The sequence below is a fragment of the Periophthalmus magnuspinnatus genome, chromosome 24 (assembly GCF_009829125.3).
Source record: "Periophthalmus magnuspinnatus isolate fPerMag1 chromosome 24, fPerMag1.2.pri, whole genome shotgun sequence".
Lineage (NCBI taxonomy): Eukaryota > Metazoa > Chordata > Actinopteri > Gobiiformes > Gobiidae > Periophthalmus > Periophthalmus magnuspinnatus.
In genome coordinates, this window is record NC_047149.1 from 2184162 (window position 1) to 2202943 (window position 18782).

Genomic DNA, 18782 nt, shown 5'->3' on the forward strand with positions numbered 1-18782 from the left:
CTGTCCTCTCCTCCCTCCCATTTCTTTCTCTCAGTTGTTTTAAAGTGTACAGGGCCTCTCTCTCTCTCTCTTTCTCTCTCTCTGTCCTCTCCTTCCTCTCATTCCTTTCTCTCAGTTGTTTTAAAGTGTACAGGGCCTCTCTCTCTCTTTCTCTCTCTCTCTGTCCTCTCCTCCCTCTCATTTCTTTCTCTCAGTTGTTTTAAAGTGTACAGGGCCTCTCTCTCTCTCTTTCTCTCTCTCTCTGTCCTCTCCTTCCTCTCATTTCTTTCTCTCAGTTGTTTTAAAGTGCACAGGGCCTTTCTCTCTCTTTCTTTCTCTCTCTATATCCTTTCCTTCCTCTCATTTCTTTCTCTCAGTTGTTTCAAAGTGTACAGGGCCTCTCTCTCTCTGTCCTCTCCTCTCTCCCTCATTTCATTCTCTAGGTTGTTTTTAAGTGTACAAGGCCTCTCTCTCTCTCTCTCTCTCTCTCTCTGTCCTCTCCTCTCTCCCTCATTTCATTCTCTAGGTTGTTTTTAAGTGTAGAGGGTAATTCATTTCTTCGCGCGGCCGCCTTTTGGACAGCTCTTGACAAATGTCCCGCGGCCGAGGTTCACTGAACTAAAACTAAAACGCTGATCAGAGGAGCTACGCTAACGCACCACACTAACTACAGGCTACATTAACTGTGTAAATCTGCACTCATTACCACACTGACCAATACTGGATGGAGTGAAAGGGGGACGAGGGGATGGGGGAGCAAGAAGGGAGAAGAGAGGGAGGTGAAAGAGAGAGAGAGGAAAAGAGTGGGGTGAAAGAGAGGGAGGGAGAGAGGGGGAGAAGGGAGGTTAGAGAAAGAGGAGGAGATATTTAATATTGGTTTAGACCTGGTTTAGTTCTGGTTTAGACCTGGTTTTATCCTGGTTTATACCTGGTTTTGTCCTGGTTTAGTCCTGGTTTAGACCTGGCTTAGTCTTGGTTTAGTCCTGGTTTAGTCCTGGTTTAGGCTTGGTTTTGTTCTGGTTTAGACCTGGTTTAGACCTGGTTTAGTCTTGGTTTAGTCCTGGTTTATGCCTGGTTTTGTCCTGGTTTAGTCCTGGTTTAGACCTGGTTTAATACTGGTTTAGTCCTGGTTTAGACCTGGTTTAGACCTAGTTTAGACCTGGTTTAGTCCTGCTTTAGACCTGGTTTAATCCTGCTTTACACCTGGTTTTGTCCTGTTTTAGACCTGGTTTAGTCCTGCTTTAGACCTGGTTTAGTCCTGCTTTAGACCTGGTTTAGTCCTGCTTTAGACCTGGTTTAGTCCTGCTTTATACCTGGTTTATATACTGACCTATATTGGGTATAGATAATGACAGATCCATGTGACAGGTGTGGGCTTTAAGGCCTTTTTCAGTTTCAGTTTCACATGTTTCATATGAATGTTAAAACAAGGCTTTTGGAGTTAAACCATTGCATTTGCGTGACATAGAAGATTACACTTCAGATTACAGACTCTGATAGAGATAGGCCCAAACATCAGCTGCTGATATATGCAGCCAATATTTGCCCTTTTTAATGCATGGGCTATCGGCCTTAAATCTCCAGCACAGCCGATATTTGTTTTAGGCTGACAGAGTGAAGCATAAAGCTTTATTAGAGCAGTACACAGTGAGATTACACTGCGCCATCTGAGGACAGTGAGATTACACTGCTCCATTTAGAGTGGTTAGAGTGTTGGTCCCCCAACCCGAAGGTCGGAGGATCGAGTCCCGCTTGGACCGAGTTCTGTCGTTGTGTCCTTAGGCAAGACACTTCATCCACATTGCCTAGTATGAAAGTGGTGTGTGCGCAAATGATAGGTGGTGGTCGGAGGGGCCGATGGCGCAGATTGGCAGCCCCGCTTCCATCAGTCTTCCCAGGGCAGCTGTGGCTACAGTAGTAGTTTACCATCACCAAGTGTGGAAATGAACGAATAATGACTATAGTGTAGTGCTTTGAGAGGCTTTGACAAGCCTGTAAAGCGCATTACAAGTGTAAACCAATATTATTATTATTATCATTTGAGGACAAACAGTGAGATTACACTGCTCCATTTGAGGACAGTGAGATTACACTGCTCCAATTGAGGACAAACAGTGAGATTACAATGCTCCATCTGAGGACAGTGAGATTACGATGCTCCATCTGACGACAAACAGTGAGATTACACTGCTCCATTTGAGGACAGTGGGATTATACTGCTCCATTTGAGGACAAACAGTGAGATTACACTGCTCCATCTGAGGACAGTGAGATTACACTGCTCCAACTGAGGACAAACTGTGAGATTACAATGCTCCATTTGAGGACAGTGAGATTACGATACTCCATTTGACGACAAACAGTGAGATTACACTGCTCCATCTGAGGACAAACAGTGAGATTACACTGCTCCATTTGAGGACAGTGAGATTACACTGCTCCACCTGAGGACAGTGAGATTACACTGCTCCATCTGAGGACAGTGAGATTACACTGCTTCCTCTGAGGACAGTGAGATTACACTGCTCCATCTGAGGTGAGGACAAACAGATTGGGTGCTGTGCCATCCGTGGATGGATATTTTAAAAAGAAAACTGCGGTGTCCAATGGGAGCTGACATCGCCGTAAACATCATCACAACAAAGCACCGCATGCTGTCGGCACGTCATATTAGAGAGCAGTGGACTTAAAAAATAAAATTGTATCAAAATGACGGCGCAACGTTGCCAAGTCCTACAAGTATCACCGATTAATCAGAATCAGAAGACTTTTATTGTCATCGTCAGTGAACATAGTTCACAAACTAGGAACTTGCTGCGATAAAGTGCTACATTAAACACACTGAATAAATACAAATACAAATAAGGGCGTGCACAGAGTTATAAAAGATATGCTTAAAAATAAAATACTTAGAGGTAGAAAATATATACAACAGCAGCATCAGAACAACAGTGCAAACATGACTTATTAAAGTGACCGGTATTATAAAGTGTTACTGATCAAAAAGGCAAAGGTAAAATGTCCAATCATCTTGAAAATCAGTGATTAAAGATGAAGCATGGACGAGTCACTCAGTCACGGCCCTAGATCTCGGTTATCGGCTGCTCTGGTCTAATATATCGGTATCGGTACTGGCCATGGAAAAGCCCATCAGACAATCTCCAATTACTACGACGGGACTGCAGAGAGAGCACATGGTCTCCTCTTCCCCTCTCCCCTTCCTCTTCCTCATCTCCTCCTCCTCCCCCGTCCTCTCCTCCCCTTCCTTTTCCCCTCCACTCTACTCCCCTCCTCCTCTCTCTCTCCTCTCTATCCTTCTCTCCTCCTCTCTCCTGTCCCCGCTCTCTCCTCCTCTCTCCTGTTCCCTCTCTCCTCTTTTCTTCTCTCCCCTCTCTCTCCTCCTCTCTTCCCCTTCCTCCTCCCCCCACCTCTTCCTCCTCTTCCTCCTGCAGAGAGGATGAGGGGTAGAGGAGCATGTGTTCTGTACATTGTAGATTTCACGCTTGAGTTCCAGTGAATGGTTTGTGTCGTGAGACGAGGCTTTCCCTGTCTCTCTGTCTCTCTGGAGGTGATTAACCCACAGGGCAACAGTACATCACTTTAAAGCTTCAGTGTGTAGCTTCTCTGGTGGAGGGTATTACCAGTTTTTCTCCATGGAGATGTTGTTGCTTTCCATGTTCCACAGTATGGCATTGAAGCAGTCAATCATTGAGGTGCATGTGTTTTATGTGTAAAGAGCACATTTACAAACACGTGATGATTATAAGATGAATAGAGTTGAGTGTTTTGCTGCTGTCTTTGTTTCCATGAACATATATCCATCCATCCATTTTCTTCCATTATCCGGAGCCGGGTCACTGGGGCAGCAGTCTAAGCAGGGACTCCTAGACTTCCCTCACCTCAGACATGTCTTCCAGCTCCTCTGGTGGGACCCCAAGGTGTTCCCAGGCCAGCTGAGAGACACAGTCCTTCCAGCGTGTCCTGGGTCTTCCCGGGGCCTCCTCCCGGGGGGACATGGATATGTACTTATATGTCATATATACTTCACTTTAACAGCACAGCCCCGGTGCATCCTGGGCCGGCTTCTGTTAGCACACTAAACAGCTGCCACCAGAGGGCCCCCAATGATCGTAAATGATGACAAATGTTTCATTGCACTTCAACCAACTGTAACATTAAAATTAATAAGGAGACTTTAATGTCAGTGCTTTGTACTGTAATGCACTGTACTGTACTGTACTGTACTGTAATGTACTGTTCTGTACTGTAATGTACTGTTCTGTACTGTACTGCACTGTGCTGCACTGTACTGCACTGTACTATATTGTACTGTACACCAGAGGGACAGGGGCTCGTAATGAGTTCAGATTAAAAAGAAAGGTGGCATTAAATGCATTTGGATGTAAAATATTCTTTATATAGCTTTACGAATATTTCTATAGAATCATTTTGGCATGAATTTTAATAAACAAGAAAATATGGTAGTTATAATAGGCAATGTACTAGAAAACAGATTTATACTGAGTAAAGAAAAACTGATAACATTAACAGGGGCGACTCAGAGTGTGAGACAATGCTCAGGACTAAAGGTTGGGCCCCGCTGCTGTACACACCTGAGCTCTTTGTCTCTACAGTTTCTATAGTCACTGAACACACTGGTCCTGGTCCTGATGAGCACAGATTCTGCTTAGGGCCCCTGAGGCTCGCACCGGGTCAGGGTGCACTTGTCCCTCAGGTCACAGGACGACTCTGGAGGAAGGATGGTCTTTAGAGACATTATCACAGCTCCATAAAAACATGTCCACCTCAGACACGGGCCATTACACCGGCTCCTTCATCATCATCATCACCACACCAGACCTGCCCCGACCTGCCCCGGGATTAGGACGGCCGTAGTCCTGGGTTAGACATGATTTAGTCCTGGTTCAGACCTGTTTTAGTCCTGGTATAGACCTGCTTTTAGTCCTGGTTTAGTCCTGCTTTAGTCCTGGTATAGACCTGCTTTAATCCTGGTTTAGTCCTGCTTTATTCCTGGTTTAGACCTGGTTTAGACCTGCTTTAGTGCTGCTTTAATCGTACTTTGGTCCTGGTTTTATGTGCATATATTTGCTTGTACAGATAGCATTGATTGAGACGTTATCTCTGTGAAAAATAGTGAAATCAAATGGAGGTTAGAACAGAGCGACTTTATGCTGGCTCAGCGTTTTTCTAATGTAACACACACACTCACACACTCCAGTCCTGGTTCAGTCCTGGTTTAGTCCTGGTTCAGTCCTGGTTTAGTCCTGGTTTTGTCCTGGTTTAGTTCTGGTTTGGTTCTAGTTCAGTCCTGGTTCAGCCCTGGTCTATCCCAGGTCTTCCCCTGTCTCAGTCCCAGGGGAGGTGCCTCTCTCTGGGTGTGAGTCGGTGATAAAGTCCCTCTGGACCTCAGCGTCTGGAGGAGGTTTATCAGAGCTCAGCACGGGTCATTACCCTCATCATCATCACTGGCCCTGAGGGAGGAAGAGAGAGAGAGGGAGGGTGAGAGAGGAAAGAGGGAGAGAAAGATGGAGAGCAGAGAGAGAGAGGGGTGGATTATAAAAGTACTGGAGTGTAACGAGAGGGAGAGAGAGAGGAGTTAAGAAGGGACAAATGTAACATCAGTCAGCAACTCTTGCTCCTGGCTCCTGTTTGGTAAATAATTAGTCTTGACCATTTTAAGGGCAAAAACATAGGGCTGGTATTTGAATGGTTGAACGTATCAGCTCTTCTATCAGCCTTAAATCTCCTACATTACGCAAACTGGACTCTTGTGAGCTTTAAATCATGTTATAATGTTGTTACCTCAGCCCAAATATAAAGGTTTATATATTAAACATGTGAGAATGAAACAAAACAAAATTCCAGGTCTGTTCATGATGAGGAAACATCATTATAACAGAGATCAAAAAATAGCAGTAGATATTTGAGCCTAAATAATAACAGCTTCATATGAACACATCAGTGCAAAGAGACACAAACGTAACTCAAAATCCCAAAATATCAACAAAGTTTATCAGACATCGGTTTCTCTGGGTTCTAAACAATCGTATTGGGTATAAAAGAGCCATATAGAGTCAATAGAAAAGAGAAAAAAATGTATCAATATGGATATGACAAGACGGCCAATATTATTCAGGCCTATTAGTATGATACAAATATGCAACTCAACAGGCAGGTCTAAAATGTAAAAAAACATTGTTGCAGTATGTTTTGATATCTGCTCCTCTGGCTCTGCTCCTGTCTCTGCTCCTGTCTCACATGTGTCTCTCCACAGCTCCTTTCCGGACACTAAGGCAGAGTTTGGGGACTTCTCTCTGTCGAATGGGGCAATGGAGCTGAAGCAGCAGGTGCAGCAGGTGCAGAGTCACTGTCACCGTCACCTCTCACGCACAGGCGACACCTCGGACAAACTCCAGGCCAAAAACAAACTGGTGATCGCCTCGGGGGTGTGCCTGGTCTTCATGATCGGGGAGGTCATAGGTACTCTCACTGCACTACATCTTAGACAGTACAGATAGTTAGAGGGTTTATTCTGCAGTCACAGTAACACAGCAATATGTAACTTTTCTGGTGGAGGGTGGGTATGAAAATGTTAGACAGTATGGCATATAGATTGTATAATAGAAGTGTGACATCACTCATAGAGTTCGGTTGCAAGCAAATGAGCTCATCAAGGTCAGTTATAGCGACTAATCTGCATCCAGAGACCATATTTAGAAATCCAAGAGCAAAACCAAAGAGCCAATCAGGAGTGAAGTTGTTGAAAGTAACGCCCCTTCCTGCCCACACTGCTGTTTTTGTTTTTCATATCTTTTAATTAAGGGACCAAACGGACCAAAATGAGGAGCCTGACAGCAGCAGTTACAGAGAGAGGGGTGACATTTTTTCAATAGAATATGCAATCAGAGCTTGAAGGAACTACATCGCACTCATGCTCACTTCCTATTTGGAATGTGGTGGCTAGCAACCTTCAAACAACCTTGTACCTTCAAAAACTGATCCTACCTATAGCTTAGCCTGGTGGTGTATGGTATCTGTGTGACTCCATGGAGATAGATACGTTTAATGCCATACTGTAGAATATTCCAGGCAAAGCAATAACATCTGGAAACATGGAGCGAAGCAGGTGATGCATGTTGATGGCCACAGAGCAGTGATATAGAATGTAATGTAACTGTTGCCGGACTACTTGCGTGTTATGCATTAGCCATTGGAATTGTCATTTTACCATTGTGAGCTGTGGGGCTCACAATGGTATGCCCCACAGCTCAGCCGCTGCGTGTTGGGGTTCACTCCGGTGAACGCGTCCCTGCGCCTTCGGGTCGGGGACAGGTCTCTCACTGTTGTGTTGGCCTACGGGCCAAACAGCAGTGCAGAGTACCTGGCCTTCTTGGAGTCCCTGGGAGGGGTACTAGACAGTGCACCAACCGGGCACTCCGTTGTTCTCCTGTGGGACTTCAACGCCCATGTGGGTAACGACAGTGACACTTGGAGGGGCGTGATTGGGAGGAACGGCCTCCCCGATCTGAACCCGAACGGTGTTTTGTTATTGGACTTCTGTGCTAGTCACAGCTTGTCCATAACAAACACCATGTTCGTGCACAAGGGTGTCCATCGGTGCACGTGGCACCAGGACACTCTAGGTCGGAGGTCGATGATCGACTTTGTTGTCGTGTCATCTGACCTCCGACCGCGTGTCTTGGACACTCGGGTGAAGAGAGGGGCTGAGCTGTCAACTGATCACCACCTGGTGGTGAGTTGGATCCGCTGGCGGAGGAGGAAGCCGGACAGACCTGGCAGGCCCAAGCGCATTGTGAGGGTCTGCTGAGAACGTCTGGCGGAGCCCTCTGTCAGGGGGGTCTTCAACTCCCACCTCCGGGAGAGCTTCTCCCTGATCCCGGGGGAGGTTGGAGACATGGACTCCGAGTGGGCCATGTTCTCCACCTCTATTGTCGATGCGGCTGCTCGTAGCTGTGGTCGTAAGGTCTGTGGTGCTTGTCGCGGCGGCAATCCCCGAACCCGGTGGTGAACACCGGAAGTAAGGGATGCCGTCAAGCTGAAGAAGGAGTCCTATCGAGCCTTGTTGGCTCGTGGGACTCCTGAGGCAGCTGATGAGTACCGGCGGGCCAAGCGTGCCGCGGCTCGGGCAGTCACTGAGGCAAAAACTCGGGGTTGGGAGGAGTTCGGGGAGGCCATGGAGGAGGACTATCGGACGGCCTCAAAGAGATTCTGGCAAACCGTCCGACGCCTCAGGAGGGGGAAGCAGTGCTTCACCAACACTGTTTACAGTGCGGGTGGAGAGCTGCTGACTTCGACTGGAGATGTTGTCGGGCGGTGGAAGGAATACTTTGAGGATCTCCTCAATCCCACTGTGACGTCTTCCGAGGAGGAAGCAGAAACTGGGCACCCGGAGGCGGACTCGTCCATCACCCTGGCTGAAGTCACTGAGGTGGTTGGCAAGCTCCTCGGTGGCAAGGCTCCGAGGGTGGACGAGATCCGTCCTGAGTACCTCAAGTCTCTGGATGTTGTGGGGCTGTCTTGGCTGACACGTCTCTGCAACATCGCGTGGCGGTCGGGGACAGTACCTGTGGAATGGCAGACCGGGGTGGTGGTCCCTCTGTATAAGAAGGGGGACCGGAGGGTGTGTTCCAATTACAGGGGAATCACACTCCTCAGCCTTCCCGGTAAGGTCTATTCCAGGGTACTGGAGAGGAGAATCTGACCGATAGTCGAACCTCGGATTCAGGAGGAGCAGTGTGGTTTTCGTCCTGGTCGTGGAACACTGGACCAGCTCTATACTCTCCATCGGGTCCTCGAGGGCTCATGGGAGTATGCCCAACCAGTCCACATGTGTTTTGTGGATCTGGAGAAGACATTCGACCGTGTCCCTCGTGGTGTCCTTTGGGGGGTGCTCTGGGAGTATGGGGTCCGGGGCTCTTTGCTAAGGGCTGTCCGGTCCCTGTATGACCGGAGCAGGAGCTGTGTTCGCATTGCCGGCAGTAAGTCAGACCTGTTCCCAGTGCATGTTGGACTCCGCCAGGGCTGCCCTTTGTCACCGGTTCTGTTCGTTATATTTATGGACAGAATTTCTAGGCGCAGCCAGGGGCCGGAGGGGGCCTGGTTTGGGAACCACAGGATTTCATCTCTGCTGTTTGCAGATGATGTTGTCCTGATGGCTTCTTCGAGCCAGGACCTGCAGCAGGCACTGGGGCGGTTTGCAGCCGAGTGTGAAGCGGCTGGGATGAGAATCAGCTCCTCCAAATCCGAGGCCATGGTTCTCGACCGGAAAAAGGTGGTTTGCTCTCTCCGGGTGGGTGGTGAGTCTCTGCCCCAAGTGGAGGAGTTCAAGTATCTCGGGGTCTTGTTCACGAGTGAGGGAAGGATGGAGCGGGAGATTGACAGGCAGATCGGTGCAGCGTCTGCAGTGATGCGGTCGCTGTATCGGTCCGTTGTGGTAAAGAAGGAGCTGAGCCGGAAGGCGAAGCTCTCGATTTACCGGTCAATCTACGTTCCTACCCTCACCTATGGTCATGAGCTTTGGGTAATGACCGAAAGGACAAGATCGTGGATACAAGCGGCTGAAATGGGCTTCCTCCGCAGAGTGGCGGGCGCACCCTTAGGGATAGGGTGAGGAGCTCGGTCATACGGGAGGAGCTCGGAGTAGAGCCGCTGCTCCTACACGTTGAGAGGAACCAGCTGAGGTGGCTCGGGCATCTGCTCAGGATGCCTCCTGGACGCCTCCCTAGGGAGGTGTTCTGGGCATGTCCCACCGGGAGGAGGCCCCGGGGAAGACCCAGGACACGCTGGAGGGACTATGTCTCTCGGCTGGCCTGGGAACGCCTTGGGGTCCCACTGGAGGACATGTCCGGGGTGAGGGAAGTCTGGGAGTCCCTGCTTAGACTGCTGCCCCCGCGACCCGGCCCCGGATAAGCGGAAGAAGATGGATGGCTGGATTTTACCATTGTAGAAAATTCTAATAATTATGATCTATTATCTATCAATATCTATCTATCAACACAAATGAACAGGAATATTGTCCATAAACAGTACTACATGACTCTCTCTGTACAGGGGGGTACCTGGCGCACAGCTTGGCCATCATGACAGACGCAGCTCACCTGCTCACGGACTTCGGCAGTATGATGGTGTCTCTGTTCTCCCTGTGGATCTCGTCCAGAGCACCCACCAAGACTGTCACCTACGGGTGGCACCGCTCAGGTCAGCACCCATCTGCAGATACAGATACTATGAGAATATACAACACAACACATGAGTGGTGTGTATTTCAGGCCAGCGTTTCTCAAACTGTGGTATGTTTCCCTCCCTCCCTGGTGGTACGCCCAGCCCTCTGCAGCTTGAGAATTTGTTTCATTTAGAGACAAGTCTTTTCATGTTTGTCTTTGGGTTAAGGATTGCTTAGAACTTTCTTTACTACCCATGGTTTCGTCTCATTTTAGACCTTCATTATGTATATATCCTTTGGCATTTTATCTGTTAGTAGACTTAAAGAGCTGCAACATGAACCAAAGTGTAATTTAAAAGGTCCCTTATTGGGACAAAAGTCAGGTCCCTATGATGTAAATCTTTTATTATTAGATGAACAACCTGGTTAGTGTTGAATTGTTAAAGTTAGCCAAGTAGTGACTATGGTTAGGTCTCCTGGAAATTAACGGAAGTCAATGGAATATCCCTAAAAAGCAAGGAAACCTGACACAGATATGTGTTCTGACTTGCGCCCTCTCCTGGTTACACAGAGATTAGGAGCGTTCATCTTGGTCTGGTATGTGGTAGAAGCTCTCCCGGACATGTGAGTTGAAGGTCCCTCTGACAGAGGACTCCGCCAAACATTCTCGACAAACTCTCACAATGCACCTGGGTCTGCCAGTTCTGTCCAGCTTCCTCCTCCGCCAGTGGATCCATCACCCAACCAGGTGGTGATCAGTTGACAGGTCTATCACTATCACAGTGAAAGACCTGTCCCTGACCCAAAGGTGTGCCCACACCTGTTTGCTGTCTCTCCCCACGGGCAACGGCAGAGAAATGTGGAGGTCTAGCCAGTACCTCTCAACCTCCTGGACAGGATGTGGTACCCACGTCATCCTTTTTTAAGGGTGAGATTTGCCTCATGAGCAAAAGCCTGGCCACCAGGTGCTTGCATTCGAGCCCCAACCCCAGGCCTGGCTCTAGGGTGGGGCCCCGGCCGACGTCACAGTCCTTGATATTTTTGTGTTTGTGTTTAACCCTCTCCTCTCTATTGTGCCCTTTTCTGGCTGCAGACATCCAGGGGCCTTTAAATTGGTGGTGTCGATCTGGATGGAGCTCTGCTGTGTGCATGTATGGTTGTGTGTGTTTAACCCTCTCCTCTCTATTGTTCTCTTTCCTGGCTGCAGACATCCAGGGGCCTTTAAATTGGTGGTGTCGATCTGGATGGAGCTCTGCTGTGTGCGTGTATGGTTGTGTGTGTTTAACCCTCTCCTCTCTATTGTGCCCTCTACTGGCTGCAGAGATCCTGGGGGCCTTTATATCGGTGGTGTCGATCTGGGTGGTGACTGGAGCACTGGTGTACTTGGCCATCGAGAGAATCGTGAGAAACGACTATGACATAAATGGACATGTGATGCTGGTGACCTCTGGCTGCGCCGTCATCGTCAACATCATGTGAGTGCATAGCTTTCCTGTGACAGCACTGGTCTTTAAAACAGGACCAAAACAGGACTAAAGCAGGACTAAACCAGGCCTTATGTGTTCTGACCATGCTCTCTGTCTGCAGTATGGCGTACATCCTGCACCACTCCACCTCCTTCCATGCGCATGGCTCCGGGTATCACCAGATCGATGAGAACGGCCAGAGCCCCACCCCCGCACACACGGGGCATGCCCCCTCGCTGCTAGGAGGACACGCCCCCTCTCTGCTGAGTGGTCACAGTAACACAAGTGTCCGTGCCGCCTTCATCCACGTGTTAGGAGATCTGCTGCAGAGTATTGGCGTCATGGTGGCCGCCATCATCATCTATTTCAGGGTCTGAAAACCATAGAACCATTATACTACTCTATTCAGGCTATCAAAGTACCAAAATCAGGTCCTAATCGATACTAAAACTAGTAACAAATCTAGGACTAAAGAAGAACTAATCCAGGACTAATCCAGTACTAAACCAGGACTAAAGCAGGATTTACACAGCATTAAACCAGGTTCAGCAGATATCTGTGTAGACCATGGGTTATATTCTAATACTCTATTAGGGCTGTCAAAAGTAGCAAAAATCTGATACTAATCGATACTAAAACAAGTATTGAAATTAGATACTCATTTGAGCAGGTATCCATCCATCATTTTCATGTCATCCATCATTTTCTTCCGCTTATCTGGGGCCGGGTCGCGGGGACAGCAGTCTAAGCAGGGACTCCCAGACTTCCCTCACTCCGGACACGTCCTCCAGCTCCTCCGGTGGGACCCCAAGGCGTTCCCAGGCCAGCCGAGAGACATAGTCCCTCCAGCGTGTCCTGGGTCTTCCCCGGGGCCTCCTCCCGGTGGGACATGCCCAGAACACCTCCCTAGGGAGGAGGCATCCTGAGCAGATGCCCGAGCCACCTCAACTGGTTCCTCTTGACGTGTAGGAGCAGCGGCTCTATTCCGAGCTCCTCCCGTGTGACCGAGCGCCTCACCCTATCCCTAAGGGTGCGCCCGGCCACCCTACGGAGGAAACCCATTTCAGCCGCTTGTATCCGCGACCTTGTCCTTTCGGTCATTACCCAGAGCTCATGACCATAGGTGAGGGTAGGAACTCGAAATCGAGAGCTTTGCCTTTGGACTCAGCTCCTTCTTTACCACAACGGACCGATACAGCGACCGCATCACTGCAGATGCTGCACCGATCCGCCTGTCAATCTCACGCTCCATCCGTCCCTCACTCGTGAACAAGACCCCGAGATACTTGAACTCCTCCCCTTGAGGCAGAGACTCACCACCCAGAGAGGGCAAACCACCTTTTTCCGGTCGAGAACCATGGCTTCGGATTTGGAGGAGCTGATTCTCATCCCAGCCGCTTCACACTCGGCTGCAAACCGCCCCAGTGCCTGCTGCAGGTCCTGGCTCGAAGAAGCCATCAGGACAACATCATCTGCAAACAGCAGAGATGAAATCCTGTGGTTCCCAAACCAGACCCCCTCCAGCCCCTGGCTGCGCCTAGAAATTCTGTCCATAAATATAACGAACAGAACCGGTGACAAAGGGCAGCCCTGGTGGAGTCCAACATGCACCGGGAACAGGTCTGACTTACTGCCGGCAATGCAAACACAGCTCCTGCTCCGGTCATACAGGGACCGGACAGCCCTTAGCAAAGAGCCCCAGACCCCGTACTCCCAGAGCACCCCCAAAGTACACCACGAGGGACACGGTCGAATGTCTTCTCCAGATCCACAAAACACATGTGGACTGGTTGGGCAAACTTCCATGAACCCTCGAGGACCCGATGGAGAGTATAGAGCTGGTCCAGTGTTCCACGACTGGGACGAAAACCACACTGCTCCTCTTGAATCCGAGGTTCAACTATCGGTCGGATTCTCCTCTCCAGTACCCTGGAATAGACCTTACCGGAAAGGCTGAGGAGTGTAATTCCCCTGTAATTGGAACACACCCTCCGTTCCCCCTTCTTGTACAGAGGGACCACCACCCCGGTCTGCCATTCCACAGGTACTGTCCCCGACCGCCACGCGATGTTGCAGAGACATGTCAGCCAAGACAGCCCAACAACATCCAGAGACTTGAGGTACTCAGGACGGATCTCGTCCACCCCCGGAGCTTGTCAACCACCTCGGTGACTTCAGCCAGGGTGATGGACGAGTCCGCCTCCGGATCCCCAGTTTCTGCTTCCTCCTCGGAAGACGTGACAATGGGATTGAGGAGATCCTCAAAGTATTCCTTCCACCGCCTGACAACATCCCCAGTCGAGGTCAGCAGCTCTCCACCCGCACTGAAACAGTGTTGGTGAAGCACTGCTTCCTCCTCCTGAGACGTCGGACGGTTTGCCAGAATCTCTTTGAGGCCGTCCGATAGTCCTCCTCCATGGCCTCCCCGAACTCCTGCCAACCCAGTTTTTGCCTCTGCGACTGCCCGAGCCGCGGCGCGCTTGGCCTGCCGGTACTCATCAGCTGCCTCTTCTTCAGCCTGACGGCATCCCTTACTTCCGGTGTCCACTACCGGGTTCGCGGATTGCCGCCACGACAAGCACCGCAGACCTTACGACCACAGCTACAAGCAGCCGCGTCAACAATAGAGGTGGAGAACATGGCCCACTCAGAGTCCATGTCCCCAGCCCTCCCCGGGATCAGGGAGAAGCTCTCCCGGAAGTGTGAGTTGAAGACCCCTCTGACAGAGGGCTCCGCCAGATGTTCCCAGTAGACCCTCACAATGCGCTTAGGCCTGCCAGGTCTGTCCGGCTTCCTCCTCTGCCAGCGGATCCAACTCACCACCAGGTGGTGATCAGTTGACAGCTCAGCCCCTCTCTTCACCTGAATGTCCAAGACACGTGGCCGGAGGTCAGATGACACGACAACAAAGTCGATCATCGACCTCCGACCTAGAGTGTCCTGGTGCCACGTGCACCGATGGACACCCTTGTGCTCGAACATGGTGTTTGTTATGGACAAACTGTGACTAGCACAGAAGTCCAATAACAAAACACCACTCGGGTTCTGATCGGGGAGGCCATTCCTCCCAATCACGCCCCTCCAAGTGTCACTGTCATTACCCACATGGGCATTGAAGTCCCCCAGGAGAACAACGGAGTCCCCGGTTGGTGCACTGTCTAGTACCCCTCCCAAGGACTCCAAGAAGGCCGGGTACTCCGCACTGCTGTTTGGCCCATAGGCCAACACAACAGTGAGAGACCTGTCCCCAACCCGAAGGCGCAGAGACGCGACCCTCTCGTTCACCGGGGTGAACTCCAACATGTGGCGGCTGAGCTGTGGGGCAATGAGCAAGCCCACACCAGCTCGCCGCTCCCCGTGGGCAACGCCTGAGAAATGGAGAGTCCAACCCCTCTCAAGGAGTTGGGTTCCAGAGCCCAAGCTGTGCGTGGAGGTGAGGCGGACTATATCTAGCCGGTAACGCTCAACCTCCTGCACAAGCTCAGGCTCCTTCCCCCCCCGGCGAGGTGATATTCCATGTCCCCAGAGCTAGTCTCCATGTCCGGAGATCCGGTCGTCGAGGTCCTCGCCTTCGACTGCCGCCCGGATCTCTCTGCACCCGGCCCTCATGGCTCCTCCTGCAGGTGGTGGGTCCACGGGAGGACGGCCCCACGTCGTTCCTTCGGGCTGGGCCCGGCCGGGCCCCGTGGGGAAAAGCCTGACCACCAGCGCTCGCTGTTTCTCTCTTCATGATGGGCTTCTGAACCGCTCTTAGTCAGACCCGTCTCCAAGGACCTGTTTGCCATGGGTGACCCTACCAGGGGCATGAAGCCCCCGACATCATAGCTCCCAGGATCATTCGGGCGCTCAAACTCCTCCACCACGTTAAGGTTTCGGTTCGGGGAGGGGGTTTGAGCAGGTATCGATTCTAAAATCCTTGTCCCTGACAGGACAGACATGACTCTTTCCTGAATATGTTTATAATGATGTGTCTCTGTATGTTTCACAAGTATAAGACACATAGACTAGTATACACCCATGGACCACTATGAACCTACTGGACACTGAGGATTACACATGTATAACACACAAGAATAGAACACAAAGTACAACATTTAATGTGGAACATCACATTCTACTCTCTAAAGAAAGAAAGTTTTTATTCTCATCATGGTATTAGAGTCAGTATTCAGTATCGAGTCTATTCCTTGGTACTGAAATCAAGTTTGAAATTTTAGTATCATGCAACACTATATTCTATTATAATACTACTGGTGTAAACTACTCAGAACTCTGTGTGTGTGTGACAGTGACAGTCTTTATCTGTGTAAACCCTACATCTATTAAACCACTGATAACTGTTTAAAGAGGGTAATATGAAAAATGACTTTAGTCAAGTAATCACACAGGTACTAATTTAAATATTGTCAGCAATTAATACTCCATAGAAGTAAAATACCCCCTCTTTAATACCCCATACAAGTAAAATAGCTCCTCTTTAATTTTCCATACAAGTAAAATAGCTCCTCTTCAATACCCCATAGAAGAAAATGGACTTTTCAAATCTTTAATCATGTTATATTTGTTTCCCTTCACCATTTACTCACCTGAAGTTACATTTGGAGTGATGTGTGCACGTTGGAGCAATCTGTAGTCGCTTATTTTCAAGACACCATTTTGTTGAATTTTATTTTCTTAAGCTGTGGTATGATTCGGCAGTGTCGTGTAGTCATTTTAATGTGATGTGGAGGTATCCATAGGAGAGTTCTTTTATTAAGTTGTTTTAGACGAATATTGTGATGTAAAATGTCCAAATGATTAAAACATAATTATAATTACAATATAATTACATATAGAGCAGACAATAGCTCTGCTTTAAGTGTAGAAGGATTGCGTGCTTCACACAGAGCTACTACCTCCACTAACACTACTACTTATACTGTTACTACACTTCAAAGGCTTGAATCTCATGCTAATGCAAATGAACACACTGCTTCTGTGTTTTTGCCCTAGGCACAGACCTCTCCACACCTGAGCCCCCTCCTGGTACTGTCTGTGTAAAACAAAAACTACTCACATTAAGAAGTACTGTGTAAAAGTACTGCAGTTTGAAGTATCTGTGTAAAAGTACTCATACTATGAATTAGTCTGTGTAAATGTATGTGTAAAAGTATTTACTTTAGGACTTGAGAGATTAGTGTATTAGTGTAGAAAGGAGATAGTGTATTTATAGAGTATTTAAAGTATTTCCTTTGTACTCTGTCTATTTCAGCCGGAGTATAAAGTAGCGGACCCTATCTGCACATTTCTGTTCTCCGCCTTCGTCCTGTGCACCACCATCACCATCCTCCGAGACGTGTTCAGGATCCTCATGGAAGGTACTACGGATGGGAGGGCATCTGACACATCGGGGTATCGGAGAATGGGAGGGAGTGGTCTCTGGAGGAGTGGTCTCTGGAGGAGTAGTCTCTGAAGTGTGAGCCAAGAGAAAAGCCCCCTTGTCTCTGTTGATGGTCCGTGCTTCCTGAAGGATCGCCCAAACAAGTCAACTCCGTTTTTGTACATTATTTGTTTTATTAGAAGAAAATAGTTCACAATTTCCAGAGTTTCATGACAAGTTCCTAACAATTCAAATCAATTCACATAAATCGGTACAGCTGTGTCTTTTGAATGGGCAAAAATACTCCAAAAATCAGGACCTCATGAACAGGGCAGTGACATCACCTGAACCCCATCAACAGGGCGGAGACTTGATCTGAACCCTATGAACAGGGCGGAGACTTCATCTGAAACCCATCAACAGGGCGGAGACTTCATCTGCACCCTATGAACAGGGCGCTTGATATTTGATACTAGTTTTGATACATATGCTCATACCAAAATGGTGATTAAAACACATGTTTTATGGAATGGAAGGTAGTTTTTGATAAGGTTCAATAATATTATGTGGCTCATGCAAGTTCTGGTAAAGAGTAAGACAAAACTTATAAGAAAAGGTCTATTTTAGTAATCACAGTATCTTGTTTAAGTATCATCCAGATTTTGGGTATTGTTTATTTTTCCAAGCCAATCACAGCATCTTAACTGTCCAGAGAAGTGCTCTTAGACTAATACCTGGTTCTTGTCATGTTCCTCAGGTTCTCCTCATGTTCCTCAGGTTCTCCTCATGTTCCTCAGGTTCTTCTCATGTTCCTCATGAGCTTCTCATGTTCCTCTGGTTCTTCTCATGTTCCTCAGGTTCTTCTAATGTGGTTCTTCTCATGTTCCTCATGTTCTTCTAATGTGGTTCTTCTCATGTTCCTCAGCTTCTTATGTGGTTCTTCTCATGTTCCTCAGGTTGTCCAAAGGAGATCCAGTTTAAGTCGGTGAAGGAGGTTCTCCTGTCCGTGTCGTCAGTGAAATCTGTGCACTGTCTGCACCTGTGGGCCCTGAGCGTGGGCCACAGTCTGATATCTGTGCATCTCGCTATAGGTAAAACCTGGTTCAATACTGGTTTGGTCCTGGTTTAGCCCTGGTTTAAGTCCTAGTTTTAATCCTATTTTTAGCCCTGGTTTACTGTTGGTTTAGTCCTGGTTTAGACCTGCTTTAGAACCATTTTAGGCCTGGTTTAGTCCTGGTTTAGTCCTGGTTTTGTCCTGTTTTTTGTCCTGGTTTACTCCTGGTTCTGACCTGGATTCTCTCTCCTCAGATGAAGGGGGAGACCCTCAGTCCGTCCTGAACGAGGCCACAGATTTGCTCCACCACAAGTTTGGCTTCAGCAGCTCCACTGTCCAAGTGGAGACCTACAGCCAAGACATGGACCACTGCAAAGACTGTCAGGACCCCCAGGACTGAACCAGGACTAAACCAGGACTGAACTAAGAAAAGGACTAAACCAGGACTAAACCAGGACTCAACTACGACCAGGACTGAACTAGGACTAACCCAGAACTCAACTACGACCAGGACTGAACCAGGACTAAACCGGGACTGAGCCAAAACCAAGACTGAACAGGACTAGACCAGGACTGGACCAGGACTGGACAGGGCCTATACCAGGATTAGACCAGGACTAGACTTGGACTTGGACACGACTCAAACCAGACTCATAATTTGGACCAATAATTCAGACTTGGTGCATAAACATTTCCTTTAAAACCAAAATAGTGCGACGT

The 18782-nt window shown here is 48.8% G+C and overlaps 1 protein-coding gene across 1 annotated transcript in view; it reads left to right on the plus strand.

Annotated features, from left to right (window-relative positions):
* slc30a2 (solute carrier family 30 member 2) overlaps positions 1-18462 on the plus strand; it is a 19834-nt gene extending 1372 nt beyond the window's left edge. Inside the window, exons 2-8 of the mRNA XM_033991138.1 lie at positions 6275-6480; positions 10072-10218; positions 11505-11658; positions 11771-12020; positions 16901-17006; positions 17965-18099; positions 18317-18462. Of these exons, the coding sequence (XP_033847029.1) occupies positions 6275-6480; positions 10072-10218; positions 11505-11658; positions 11771-12020; positions 16901-17006; positions 17965-18099; positions 18317-18462 (1144 nt within the window). The remainder of the gene's footprint in view (positions 1-6274; positions 6481-10071; positions 10219-11504; positions 11659-11770; positions 12021-16900; positions 17007-17964; positions 18100-18316) is intronic.
* The last annotated feature ends 320 nt before the right edge of the window (positions 18463-18782 follow it).